Source organism: Atractosteus spatula, chromosome 1, assembly GCF_055471065.1.
Source record: "Atractosteus spatula isolate fAtrSpa1 chromosome 1, fAtrSpa1.hap1, whole genome shotgun sequence".
Taxonomy (NCBI): domain Eukaryota; kingdom Metazoa; phylum Chordata; class Actinopteri; order Semionotiformes; family Lepisosteidae; genus Atractosteus; species Atractosteus spatula.
In genome coordinates, this window is record NC_142706.1 from 59,547,527 (window position 1) to 59,562,221 (window position 14,695).

At 46.5% G+C, this 14,695-nt stretch overlaps 1 protein-coding gene across 1 annotated transcript in view; it reads left to right on the forward strand.

The window, feature by feature from the left end:
* Window positions 1–390: 390 nt before the first annotated feature.
* The window catches only part of LOC148841404 (sodium channel protein type 8 subunit alpha), an 83,523-nt gene continuing 69,218 nt past the window's right edge, over window positions 391–14,695 (forward strand). The window contains exon 1 of the mRNA XM_088913351.1: window positions 391–666. Within this exon, the coding sequence (XP_088769477.1) occupies window positions 391–666 (276 nt within the window). The remainder of the gene's footprint in view (window positions 667–14,695) is intronic.

The window sequence follows — 14,695 nt, forward strand, 5'->3', positions numbered from 1 at the left end:
TGTTCAATTATAAGAACTCTAAGAGGTCTTAGATTTTAGTGCTAAAAAATTTGTGTGTTTTAAATTAACAAATTGCCTGTTTAATTGATCACAGTGGAAATGTTCCATGTCTTTAAAAATTGGTGGTTTTATGTACAGGACCTTTAGGACCAGCGCTAGGGATCCCTCTCTTCCTGTGTATGAGCAGAAAAGAAGTTAAGGGCTAGGGTTTAATGATATGCTAGTGCAGTGAATGGTCCGATCATGACATTGTTAGCTGAGCCGAAAGACTTCTTCCTGTTGGACTGATGACCCTGTGTTTCTCTCCCCTGTCTCCCCCCCCCACCCCGTGCAGAGCTGGCTGTCCTGGATGGTACCTAACTAAAGAGGAAGTTGCTGCAGGATGAAAACATGGCTGCACACCTTCTCGCACCGCCAGGACCTGACAGCTTCCGCAAGTTTACCCCGGAATCTTTGGCTAACATTGAGAAGCGCATCACCGAGGAGAAGGCCAAAAAGCCTCCTAAGCCCGACAGCAGTCACCGTGACGACGACGATGAGAACAAGCCCTCCCCCAACAGCGACCTGGAGGCAGGCCGCAGCCTGCCCTTTATCTACGGTGATGTTCCTTCGGGTATGGTGGCGGTACCACTGGAGGACTTGGACCCTTATTATATGAATCAGAAAGTGAGTGCGCCCCTCCTTAACCCTGGTACCCCTAACCCCTTTCACTGATCCACTGTTCCCCGACTTCTCAGTCTGCAGACAACCCCCATCCCTTTCCCCCCACCCTTCCCCCCCAGCCCCCAATCCACACCACCACTTATAACACCTCCGAAAACAGGAGAGGAGGAGGAGGAAGGGGACACACTGTCAGCTCTTGTTTTGCGCCCCTTCCTGAAGAAAGAATGTGGGGGGGGGGGGGTCCCCATGGCTTGTCCTGTTGGGTTTTGCTGCTGGGGCGGAGAGTTGCGTTCCAGGGATTGGTTTTATCAGTGTGTTCATTCCTTTATTGATCCACACATGTGGTGGGCCGTAGATAACAGAGCACCACTCCCACGTGGGGGATCTGCAGTGCTGCAGGCTGTGAGGTGCGGGAGGAAATTTCTTACTCCCTGAGCAGGTGCCTGGAGGAAGTGGTGAGCTGAGGATATGCTCCGGAATTAATTGAAGACTGGTTGGGGGGAGGATGGAAATGGAAATGATTTTGTGGCCTCTAAACTGGATCTGAGCAGCATGCATTCAGCACTGCTATCACTGTTCATGCTGAAGTGCTCAAATCTTTAAATCAGGTTTCTTTTAATTATGAGTGGCCGTGCGATAGAATGGGTAAACAGAATTAGTTCAGTAAAGGGGCCTGAGTTAAACTCGGAGACCAGGAGGGCAGATAGCAGGGATTGGTGTGCTATTTTTAGCCACGTGATAACGCTTCTGATCCAAGGTTGGGTTTTGGGATCTTGGCCTAGAACATGGGCAGGAATGTCTTATGTAGGTTGGAAATGGAGAATTTCTGTTTTTGTGGTCTTATCTGAATAAGCAGCATTGCTAGTTTACCTAAATCCCTGAAACTAGCTGCATAAAATACCTTCAGTTTTAAGTATGAAACTGGCAGACACCTTTTCTCATATCTAGAGGTTTGACTCCACTTTTCCACTTCAGAAGCCAGTAATTCATTTGTTCATTCAGCACTTTATTCATCGGTTTTACAAATGATTGTCACCTCTAACATCCACTTGTTCGACGGGAAGCTAATAATCCCGGCCTCGAGTCCCACTTGGTAATGATCTACATGTTAAGGTAACAGTAGGAGGAGCCTTGTTCAAGCTTGCCCGGGTCACAGCACTGGGTGTGATGGGGTGTTTTGTACTGGGGTATTGAAAAGGAAGACTAAGTGGAGTTTTGTGCTGTCTTATGCAACTAGGCAATGATACTGAACTCCATTCCTTGAGTTCTGTAGGTGGGGATGGATAAGATACAGAGTTACAACAATCCTACTAATGCAGGGATCTCAATTCATGGTCTGGCAGAGCCCCATTAGTAGTAGTATTTGGAGCTTATCCTGAGGGATCCCAAAACACTTTATATACTTTATACGCACATAGATGAGCATCCCCACCTGGGAGACACACAGCAGCAATTAATGCATCAGCAACCCCACTGTACAGCAAATCAGGTGAGAGAGATTCCACCAGGTGCTTAAGTCTTACAGATCACCCTAAATCTTAATTTTGGGAGCATGTGAAAGTCAATCAGAACTAAGATGTTTATTTTCAGATGTGTACTTGAAAAGTGTAATTTGACAAATCGCCTGCCATTTTATGAGGAAGCCATTTGCTTTCCGTCCTGAACTAACTGATGTAAAGGTTCCTTATAAAAATTGCTGGCTCAGGGCTCCTGTGGAGCCAGACTGGGACCCCTGTGCTAAAGGGAAAGGCCATGTGGCTCTGTAGGGCAGAGTCCAGGCAGGGGAGATGAGCAGGGAAGATGGGCCTGTGAAGGCAGGTTATGACGACAAGGTCGTTTCCCAGAGCCTTACTCAAGGAGCAGATCCTGACTGCAGATTCCCAGAAATCCAAAAACCAAGAAAATCCAAAAATCCAGATTAAACTGGGATTTTTACATATTCATATGCTTGTTCTTTTTCTGTGGCTTTTGTGGTCTTGATTTAAAAAAATGAAGTTTTGAAAAAAGGCTTGAATATAGGTTTCACTAGTTCACACAGTGGTGTCCTGTGAAACAAAATGGAGTGGGGGACATTTCTCAGGGCTGTGTTGGCAATGCTCAGTGAGTGCACGGGTGTCCCACATTGCATCTCTATTGCAGCGAAGGGAGACGGACTTCCAGTGCCGAGCAGTTGAACACATTTCAGTGTTCCAGAGCTGCAGGATTTCATACAAATTTTCAAGATGCAGTAAAAAAATCAATATTAACTTCCCCCTTCTATCTATGTCAGTGTAATCCATATGTAAACAAGTGTGAAATAACAAAACCTGGAACAGATGTTTCTGCTATGCAGTGGGAGTCTTGTCTACTTTTATATTCTTGGCTTTTGACATCCATGTTGTAGAGGTATATCAAATGCATGTTATGTCACTGGATTTAATGCTCCTGTGAATGGGTTTTAAAGCGAATGGTTTCCACTTTAGTAAGACTAGATCAGTGTTAAGGATGAGGTGCACCACATTGGTTACAGGATTATACTGTTGATATCTCAGCGATTTTTTTACATAACTTGATTTTCAGTCCCTTTTATAGGGAAAACTGGCCTGTTCACGTGAGTTTGACACTGGGAAATTCTGATGTGTGTAATATACTGTACATTTGTGGACTGGATACGTGAAGCATCTTTCCTCCATTTCCCTTTTGGGCAGCGGAGCATGCCAGCCTCCACAGAGAAAACCTCAGCTCTTGTCTAGTCTTGCCGTTGGGTCCAATTGTGTTGTGCCGTGCAGGAACGGTGCCTTTCTGGAAAATTGATGTGCTCTGCTCCCAGCCTCAGCCTGTAATCCATACAGCTCCTCGATAGAGGGTCTCTTCATTGCGTGTGTGTGGGGGGGGCTGTTCTGTGAATGGGAAAAGCTGACCCAAAAGAACATGAGAAAGGTTACAGACAAGGAATCACTTCGCCCTTCAGACTAAAGAGACTCAGTTCCCTCAGACTGTCAGTGTGGGACACTCCCTTCAGACTAAAGAGACTCAGCTCCTCCAGCCTGTCAGTGTAGGACACTCCCTTTAAGCCCCAGAATGTATCTGGTGGCTCTTCTCTGGACTAATTCCAGAGCAGTAACATATTTTCTTTAATATGGTGACCAAACTGTACACAATGCTCTAAACTAAGCCACACTAGTGTGTAATACAGTTTTAACACAACATCCCTTAGTTTTCAATTCTATTATATATCCTACCATTTTGTTTGCCTTTTTTAACTTCTCTACATTGTCTACATCAAGTTCGTGATGTGTCAACACAAACACCTTTTCTTAAGTATCCTCTTCTAGACAAGCTTTTCCCTAATTGTATGTATAGTTAATTTTTACTACCTGCATGCAAGACTATGCACTTGTCTAGATTATGAGTTATCTACCAGGTGTTTGCCCTGTCCTGACTTTTATCAACAAGTTTTATGCTCCCCTAAGGGGTCAAAGTGGCAACTGTGTCTTGTCAGCCTGCTCAGGTTTTACATCAAAATGGAGCAGGGGAATATTGCTATTGTTAATTTTTAAACTGAAAACAAAATCTCTAAGGCTGCCGATAAAAAGATAGCATGTCACCTCTTTCCACGCTAGGACGTAAGGAAATACAACCATTTGCATGCGTGAAGAGTTTTTAAAAAGATTGTTACAAGATCCGTCTGCACCTTTTGTTTCAGAGTGAATTAGACAGTTTGTTAAATAAAGTGGGGGCTCCTTCGTGGCTCAACCGTTAAAGGTGTTTTACTGGTGATTACGGGTTTGTATCTAAATCACCAGCCCACTGTGACTGGGATTTCTGAATCAGTGGCGCACAGTTGGCTGAGTGCCACTAGTGTAGAGGGAACATTTGACCTGGCTCTCTAAACTCTAAGCAATACAGAGACCCCTACGGACTCCTGGGTGCTTTTTCCGTCTTTTGTCGGCGCTAATTCACCAGTACAGGCTGGGCTGCTTGTGCAGTGTGAAAAGACAAGGGGCTTGATGTCACGCTGAAGGTAAGCAGGGAGGAGGAGTCCGCCTGTACTTCTTCACTCTTCCCTGGGTGTGATCACAGGATCGCAACTGAGAGAGAGAGCTACAAACTGGGTGGGTAGAACAAAAATAATCAACAATTCTGGATGTATAAAAACACATGTGTGTACCCAAGCAGACAGCGGATTCTGGCACAGCTGTATCAGATTAAGCCCCCAAGCTTAGGTCCTTCCCACAGGTCTTGTGCTCCTGTTCGTTAAAATGAATATCGGCCCGGCACCAGAGCTGACACCTTCTGAGCCATATGTGTGACAAATCCAATCATCTGCTCTCGATGCATGACTTAGCAGCGCAATATGGTTGCTGTTTGATTCGCACTGCAGATTGATTTCTGCAAAATTTACAGAGAACACGGGTCCACCCAGGCAGTATGCAGAAATGCAAATATTTATTTGTTGTTTCCAGATTTGTATCTGGCTGTTTGTGTTTGAATTGTCGTGCAATCCTGGCAAGCTACATCTGGGTTTTAATGTCTTTTACTCAAACAGGCCTAGATTGAAGCTACCTGTACATGTTAAAAAATATCTGTTTTCATTCCTGGAAAATGGCCACAGCTGTTTCTTTTAGTTTGTTAGCATTGGATAAGAAAACCCTTTCAACTTGCCTAAGCAATTGATTTTTGGTACAGTGCCCTTTGATGCCCTTTAACTTTTGCTAATTGTACATATTAAGGCATTTCATAGGTTTGGAGAAGAGGTCCAAATATGTAAATGATTGCGAGTTCAATGGTTTGGATCACATGTTATTGAGAGGATCGTACTATTGCAGGCCAATAGAGGTGATCCAGAAGACAACAAGTTTTCTCGTTGGGCAGGATATGGAAGGAGGGATGACTTCATTGCGAGGAGTTCGCGGGTAAAGATGTGCTGTATGGCAAGGAAGATCAAATAGACCCTTAGAAAAAAGGAGACTATTCTCCTCTTCTCCACTCCATTCTGTCAGGCTGTCCAGAGTCCTGGAGTCCTGGAGTTTGTGAAAGCAGGATTTTGCACTGCCGATTTCCTTAAAATGGCAAAACCATTTAAAATCTTGCAGGACCCTCTGCTGGTTGCAGAGATAGACTTCTTCTCCCTGCTGGAGGCTTTAACTTTCACGTCAGGTTTTGACCTTGAGGAGCTCTGCTGGGTGGGGGGGCTGTTTTCTGCTTGCTCACGGGACACGATGTGCTGGCCTCGCCTGGCTGGTGGGTGTGTCGTAGTCCCCAACCCGGACCAGAGCCCCCTCCTCTCACGGAGCAGTTCAAAATACGATGGGGGGGCTACTGAGGTCTGAGTCAACCTGTGCCGGCGAGCTCCCACTCCCGCTGCCTCCCTGGGCAGCGGATGAGTTACGCAATCCGTCCTGGTTTTCTTCCTGCCGGCTTGTTTGGACAAGGCTGATCCGCTTCTCTGCGGCTGAGCTGCACCACAGACCCGCTAGGCGCTCTGCATTCCAGTGTCCAGCGGGGTTCAAAACGCAAACCAGACAGAGAGAGGATGCAAGAAGACAGGAGAAAGGATGGAACGCTGTATTTCCCAATGCAACCTCCACCTTTCCTTGCTCTCCCTCTGTAAGCAGCGTTGCAGCTCCTGGGGGACCCATAGCAGCGAGATTGCTTTTGTTTAGGTTCAATCAGCATTTCTCAGCCTTCCTCTGCTCCTCCCTCTGATCCCCCTCTCCATCTCTCTCTTTCAGCCAGCTTGCGCCAGCAGTGAAACCTGATTGTGGCCGTCATGCATTTGTTAGAGAGGAGGAAGGATGAATAAAAAAAACTGCAGTGTTGCAGTTCTGATGTCCCTAGTGAGAAACGAGCAGAACATTTTTAACTGCCTGGAGCCATTAGCCTGGAACTGCCTCCAATGGGCAAGTGCAGTATAATGTACTACAAGGGGGATATATTATAGGTAGTAGGGCTGGCTGTAGCCCTACCCAGCCCTGTCCAGTGTCCAGGACTGGCAGGCCCATCAGTAACCCTTGTAAGAGTAAGAATGAGGCAGCAGTGGTCAGTGTTAGATAGGTGTGAAAATGAGCAGCTGGTTCAGTTTCCCCTTGCCTGTTCTGCTCATTCATCATAAGGATCAAGAAGGGGGAGAGGGAATGACACAGCAGCAGATGGCTCCAATGCCCTCCCCCCAGCACCCCCAGTCCTTTCGTTAAATGGCTGTGGCGCTGCTGACAGTCTGGTACATGGCCAGAAGCCAGTGCGTATCTCTTTGGCACGTCGGTCTCTGGCTGTGCAGGACTGAGGGGTGACTGTACCTGGTGGGTACACCTCTTTGGACACTGCAGGCCACCACTCTTGCAGTGGGCATGAAGTCGCGCTCCCCTCTTCTGGCTTTTTTGTCTAGTCTTTTCCGTTCCTCGGGTTGTTTGAATAACTGGGACAACTCATATTTTCTCTCTGTCTGAAAATGTTTTTGAACTTTAATACTGGGGCCCCTTTAGAATATTCTTCTTTGAAAAATTACTGTTTTAAGTGTCCACAAGGGAGCAGTGTTAGTAAAGCAAGAAGTCAGTCAATCAATCAGTTTTATTCTTGTATGTAGCTTGTCAGTACAGAGCATTCTCAAGGCACTTCACATTATACAATAAAAGGTGGACTGCCATGCTGTATGCCATGCACACTTGTGTTGAATGTAGCGCTAACTGACCCTGCTGGGATTCAGTTCTATTTGCTCCTGGGCTCTGACCACACCACTCTCTACATTGCCTCACAGTAGACACAGTGCCGCTTTCTACACAGTGCACGAATAGAGGGGAAATAGCCAGCAGCCATATCACCCTGCAACTCACAACTGGCAACCCACTGAAGCTAAGCAGGTGTGAGCCTGGTCAGTACCTGGATGGGAGACCTCCTGGGAAAAACTAAGGTTGCTGCTGGAAAAGGTGTTAGTGGGGCCAGCAGGGGGCACTCACCCTGCGGTCCATGTGGGTCCTAATGCCCCAGTATAGTGACGGGGACACTATACTGTAAACAGGCGCCGTCCTTCAGATAGGATGTAAAACCGAGGTCCTGACTCTCTGTGGTCATTAAAAATCCCAGGGCGTTTCTCGAAAAGAGTAGGGGTGTAACCCTGGCGTCCTGGCCAAAATTCCCATTGGCCCTTACCAATCATGGCCTCCTAATAATCCCCCTCTATGAATTGGCTACATTACTCTGCTCTCCTCCCCACTGAAAGCTGATGTGGGGGGAGTGTTCTGGCGCACTATGGCTGCCGTTGCATCATCCAGGTGGATGCTGCACATTGGTGGTGGTGGAGGGGAGTCCCCATTACCTGTAAAGCGCTTTGAGTGTAGTGTCCAGAAAAGCGCTATATAAGTGTAATTATTAATTATTATTAAATACACTGCACAAAAATACCAGGTCCTGTGATCTGGCAGAATATTGCACATTTCAGATTTCACCTTTGTGCAGTGGATAGCACTGCTGCCTTGCAGCTCTAGCGCCCCGGGTTCAATCTGTGGTTGTGGTTCTATCTGTGTGGAGTTTGTATCTTTTCCCCATATTTTTGTGGTTGTCCTGAGGGTGCTCAGGTTTCTTCCCACAGTCCGAAGACATGCTGGTGGGTTAATTGGCTTCTGGGAAAATTGGCCCTGTTGTGTTTGTGTCTTTGTGTTCTGTGATGGACTGGTGTCCCGTCCAGGGTGTACCCTGCCCTGCGCCCATTGCTTGCTGTGATAGGTTCTGGCTCCTCCATGACCCTGTACTGGAAAAAGCCTTTAGAAAATGGGTGGATGTAACTTGCTGAGCAAACTGAGTCTCATTACATTCACACTCTTGCTCTCACACACTTGTGACACTTTTTACACAAACAACAAAACAGTAAGTGTTCAGGGCCAAGAATACAGGTTAGTCTTCAGAAAGCTATCTGTGTGGTTTTCTTTCTAATTGAAGAAAACATTTCTGCCTTTTTGGTGCATAGAATATCTTCCCTGTCCCTCCTTGCACACAGCAAGCATGTCTTTATATACAGAAGACGTTTTGGGCTACTGAACCAGTGAATCATCTTATCCACCACTGCACAATTTTGCCACAGCCAGCTCTTTAATTATTTAATTGGTAATCATCAGGATCAATGTATAAATGAAGGAGCTGGTTATATCAAAGTAAAGCAAGAATTGGAAGTGACTCAAGCTGAGTAGCCCTGGTTTATATAACACTGTGTGTTACAGCTCTGTGTGAGTATGGGAACTCTGCATGTGGAACATCTGGCATCTGGAATCAGGTGTTTTTTAGTTTTTTAACTGTAATGGCACTGCTTGAACCCGAGTGAAAGCAGCATTGCAGGGCAGTAAGAAAACCCAAGTGGACGCAGGGCAGGTGAGCGGACAGGCAGACTAGTGGCGTTAGCAGGCAGACAAACACAATCCAGAGGAAGTTCCAGAAACATACTTGAAAAAATAAAGCTCATTTGAAACAAAACAAGCTCTTAGCCGGGAGATCCACAAAACATGGAGTTTGTGGCACGCCACCCCATTGAAGGGTTGTAATACCAGGACTGCCCACTAGAGGTCGTGTGGCATCAAAGTGATGGTATAATTGGGCATTTAGTGTGTGTTAATTTTCACATGGGGCTAATTATTGGCTTTAGTTTTGTATGCAAGGGTGTGAATACTGCTGGGGAAGAGTTTGCAAGTATAGATGAAGTTTGGAGTCACAGTAAGAGGAGTAGTAGCTGGTGGAACAGAGGACTGAGAGATGGGTGTAGTATGGGTAGTAGTAGTTCTGGGGTGGAGGTAGCCACCCTTCCAGAAGCTTCTGTTTATTTTGTAGAAGTCTGATGTATTTAGAAGCTGGTTTGTTACAGCTTCTTTAATAACAAAGCCACAAAATCTCCTGTACTTTTGAAAAACAGATGTGTGTTGTGTGGGCCCCTGAACCATGCTATAAAACAGGAGGGGAGCTGAACCCCTTGAGGTACAAATCTGTGTGATGTGTCCTTGTTTGTGGCCTGATCCATAAGCTCCCTCATCTCAATGAGATATTCCATCAAAACTGTCCTCAGTGCCAGGTTGGAGGAACTACAGAGCAGAGGTTAGCCAGGCTGTGGCAGAAGCAGTAGTGTCCCCTCTCCTTTGCTTCTCTCTTTCAGGAAAAAAGTCAGTTGCTCACTGTTTCTCTCCATTTTATGTCATGTGCCTCAGTACTTAATTGAGTTGGAGTTCTCAACTAGCTGCGTCTCGAAAGAAGCCAGGATATCGGTTTTTACAATATAGGCTGGGCGTACTCCCACGATCCTTTGCGTAAAGAAGTACCTCCTGGTCTTGTTCTTTCCAGTGACCATTTTCAACATTAGAACCCTTCAACATTGTGAGCATATTGTCCTCCTGGCCCCCAGGGTTCCTGGAGTTGCAGCAGCGAGCAGCGTCTCAGTCCTAGCCAGGGGTTAATGCAGCACCACCTCATAAGAGCACCATATCACTCTTGCAAATGCATGTGGATCTCATTAAACATTTATGCAAATTGCCATGTTTTATTTAAACAAGTATGAGGTTATCTGCTTACACTTGCAAGCAGTCCCCTTTTCTCTCTCTCTCTTTTGCCAATTTGAGATAAATGTTTTTGCCCCTTTAGGCAGATACCCTGTCCAACACAGTGTTTTGAAACTATTTCTGTTGAGTAAAATTACAGTTTTCACTAATGGTGTTTGTAACAAGTTTGTGAGGAAGGTTAGGTCCTAGTCTCGCCTACTTCTGCTCTCCTATGTACATATGCATCTCGCCTCCTGTCTCTTTGTGCATTTCAGTCACACCCCATCTGCTCCCTTGTGGAAGTGAGGTTGGGAGACCCCTTACGGTCAGGCTACCCTCTTCTCTGCTGGGAGAGTTACACCAAATGAGCTCTAATATATTTGTCCCTCTATCACATTCATTAGTAACTGTGCCTTAGAGTAGTTCAGTTAGATCCCAATTTCCCAAAGTGAATCTTCACCTAAGGACAAGAATTAACTAAACGATTCATAATTCAAGCTCAAATCTTTAAAATGGCGTTGCACTGAGCGAGCGCAGCAGTCCAGCAGTATTTCTGGGTCTCCAACTCATCAGTAACTTCGGATCTGTGGATCTGTGGAGGAGAGTTATTCTTGTCTTGTTTAGCTTCTGTTGAGCCTGGTCAGCTGTAACATTGTTACCTGCGGTACAAACCTGTAAAGCTCTCTGTGGCAAACTGTGGTAAAGGGGGCTAGAGTAAGTAAAAAACTGATTGATTAACTGAACCAGTTCAGCATTTAACACATTCCTAGAGAGATGATAATCAGATAAAAGTCATGCACATAGCACGTGCTTGATTGCTGACCAGTGAGGCTTTGAGTCCGGAGTATGGGAAGTGGAAAAGAGAGTGTCAGGGATGGTGCACTAGAGCGTTTTGATCACCACTGATCACTGTTCTCCACTCCACTGTTCTCCTTCTCCACCCGAATTGTAATAGTGCACAAGCATCCTTCCTCCTCTAGCGCACACGCATACCAGGACAATTGTCGTTATTGATCTGTGAAATCCAAACTCAGGCCGGGAGCCGCCTGCCAGCTAGGCTCTCGAGCAGGGCAGCTCGGAGAGAGAGGGAAGGGAAGGGGGGAGACCCTACAGGACATCACGAGTCCTGGGACACAGCTCTTACCTAACAGGCTGCCAGGGGAAACCTAAGGGCTGCAGTCATACGATCAGAATGTTGTTTCCGATCCATTTCCGGTTCAGAATCGGATTAATCCGATGGACACGGTCCTGGAAATCCACTTTTTGAGGGCACAGTCTCACTGCTGGGTGGTTTTTATTAGTATGTTCTAGGAAAAGATGTTCTAAAACTATAGCGATTTTCTTTGGTTTTATTAAAAGTGGTGTCTTTCAACTGACACACGTGGCCTCTGTCCTGACAGACTATTTTATGTGATGTCTCACTTACTCAGGCATTGACTGACGAAGAGGGAAACCCTAGCGCTTGTTTATTTGACCTTGGTTACACACCTATGTGGGGGTGTGAATTTGTAGGCTTGTTGGTTCCTGTCTAAGGCTAAGCCAAGAGGTTTAGCTACACTATACGGCTGTATCATAACCTGGAGTTAATCTGTTCAGAAAATAAACAGATTTATTTGGCTTTGTATTATATTACAGTACCTTACAGCATTCTGTTTAGTGCCAATGACCAAGTATGGGGCTCTTTGTGCTTGTGATTTGCCTAATGAAAATATTCTCTGACTGTTGCACTTTCTGTAATACTGGTGTTAAACTGAAAACAGGCCTAGAGCTGTGCTCCACTGGCGTTGAGGACCCAACTGGAAGCTCCATGGAATGTCAATAATACTGAGAACAGGAGGCACTTCTTTACCCAAACAGTGTGGCACAGTCTGTCCAGCCATGTTGATGAAGCTGAAAATTTAAAGAAGTGGCAGGTTGAGAACCCCAGATCAATTAGCTGCTAACTCCCAATGGGCCAGATGGGCCGAGTGGCCTCCTCTCTCATAAGAGCAGTTTGTGACCCAATCTTATGAAAAAAACACAGGACATACAATGGGTAGAAACAGAGAGAAATGGGCATATCTGTGCTTAGGAGGCCCTGGGACAACAGACAGGAGATATCTCTGCTTCTTCCAGAGCCTGGCTGACCCCAGTGCCATTGTTCTCCCAGCCTGGCTTTGAGGACAGTGTGTCCAGGGGCCGTTTTTGATGGCATAGCTCATCGAGACTGCCCAGCCATGTTGTTGAAGCTCATACCCTGGTTTCTTTCAAGAAATGGCTGGATGAGATCCTCAGATCAATAGAGAGCTGTTATTGTTCAGAAGGACTGAAGGGCCTCCTGTCGTCTGTGACTGTTTGTCTGTGGGTCATTATACACGAGCCTGGTTGTGTTTTATACACAAATGTGCAGTCTCTTAAGAGCCAGACGTATTACTCCTTCATTGCACACTCCTGATTAACGGCTCCCAGACGGCTGCCTCCTCTGTCTGACTTTCTCCTGTGCGGGTTTCAGTTCTGGATCTGCTGCAGGCTGCTGCGGGGGTTATCATTAAAGGGCATGATGTTGTGCGTGAGCTGTGGGGATCCCCAACATTGAAGTGAGGCGGTGGGGACTGCCCCCCTCAATCCCATTCAATCAGCAGTCTGTTTCTGTGGCCGGCTGCAGCAGCTGATAAAGTGCTGTGATGCGCAGCAGCCATGTGTCAGTGAATGAACTGGGAGGTGTTAACCCAGCGCTCAGAATTGGGGGTGCTGAAGCTGCAGGAACAGCGGGGTTCATGCCACCTGTCCTAGAGAGAGCCGAGCCCCCTGCTTCCCCCAGACTCTCAGGTAGTACCAAAGGAGAGGAATATGCAGCCTTTGGAAGATGTTATGCTTTTTGCAAAACTGTATTTAAAAACAAAAGCGTTTTTTCCAATTCTCCAAGCTCCAACTTATGTTGCAAAAGAAACGTCTCAGGAAATGTATTCAGGTCTAGAATACATTTTTTACAAGTACTTGTATGAGGAATTATCGTCAGTCTTGCCACATGTCCCGGGGGGGTTTAACACGCCCAGGAGGTGCTTGTCTGCGCGTGAGATCGCCCTGCGCCAGCCGGCTGCGGGATGCTCGCTGAAGGTCGGCCGGAGGACGAGCTCAGTCGACAGCAGAAAAATGAACGTCTGGAAGCGGAATTCGGCTGGGACCCAGTCTCTCTTCCCTGTCCGTCGGCTCAGGCCTGTGCCTCTGGAGCTGTGCGCCTTCCTCCGGCGCGCTGTGCTGATTTTTAAAGAGTTTTGCCGTGAAACGGCAAAGAAGAAAGCATGATTGGAAATCCTCGATCCACTAAATCATCTGCCGACTCATCAGCTCCAAACTAATTTCAGTCTTTTATTAAAAAGCTGGATAAGCCTGACCCTCGCGTGCCCCTGCAGTTCTGCATTTCAGGGCCGAGATCTTTCACTTTTCCCTCCCTTTTCCAAAGAATGATCTCTGGGGGTGAGGGGGGGACTGGGGAGCGGCTGGAAAGAACCCCAATAACCCCCACAGTAATCTTACTTAATAAAATGTTTTCAGATTTTAAAACGATCTGTACAGCTCTTTTGCTTAAAATGCGTAACTGTTTAACACCTTAATGTAATGTGAAAAGACAGAAGTGTGACTGGGTCATTCACTTTCTGAAATCTCAGCTGGATTGAGGCCCGGATGCCTCAGTGTAACTGGAGGACTGGCTGGGGGACACAGAGGGTTAACTCAAGGCGTTAGGACTCGGGGGGTGAGCCAAGGCAGTCTTGGCTGTCTCAAGCAGAGACTTTCACAGAGACAGCAGCAGAGTTGCCACTTTCTAAAAGCTGCTTGGTAACAGATTTTGGTGCTCATTTTTCATTTCTCTGTTGGTGTACTGTTAGGGAATTCCATGCTGTTGTCTTATGGTTTGGATTAAATAACAGATATTTACAGCCAAGATTGCCTGGGAAGACTGCACTGGGAATGACATCATCGCTGTACCGCCTGGAGCACACAGGTGCCCGCTTATGGATGCTTTTCTAAAGCCATGTGCACAATTGGTTAGCGTTCCTGCGGCGCTACTTTTCCTTGTAGCCTTCAAGACCTTGTTTTTAGATGGTGTGCCCTCACCGGGATGGGACATTGGGGAATTTATGCTGGAGACGAAACATCAGGGTCCATGCTTGACTTCATGGGCAGAGCTGCAGGAAACACAAATTCATGCATTTGGGTTGCTTTTCCTTGGCGTTCCACAAGATTGCCAGAGGAGAGCGTGTGTGTTTCCTTGTCTGTGGGCAATCTGACAGGGCCCTCCAGTTCTGCAGTCATGTGAAAGTCACTATAGAACTGAAAGGAGTTCTGCATTTGTTTAATCTCCCGTTTGTCAAATTCAGTTCTGAAAATGTTATGCCTTCCTCTCTCTTTCTTGCCAGGTGAATGTTTTTTCTTTCACTTCCCCCCAAACTTTGTAAATTAGGCTAAATGGCCTTGAAGCTGCGCTTCAGTAAAAAAGCATTAATCTTCTCAGTCGTTTTCAACGCCAGTTTCTGCTCTCAGCCCTACAGGATCCTCTCCTC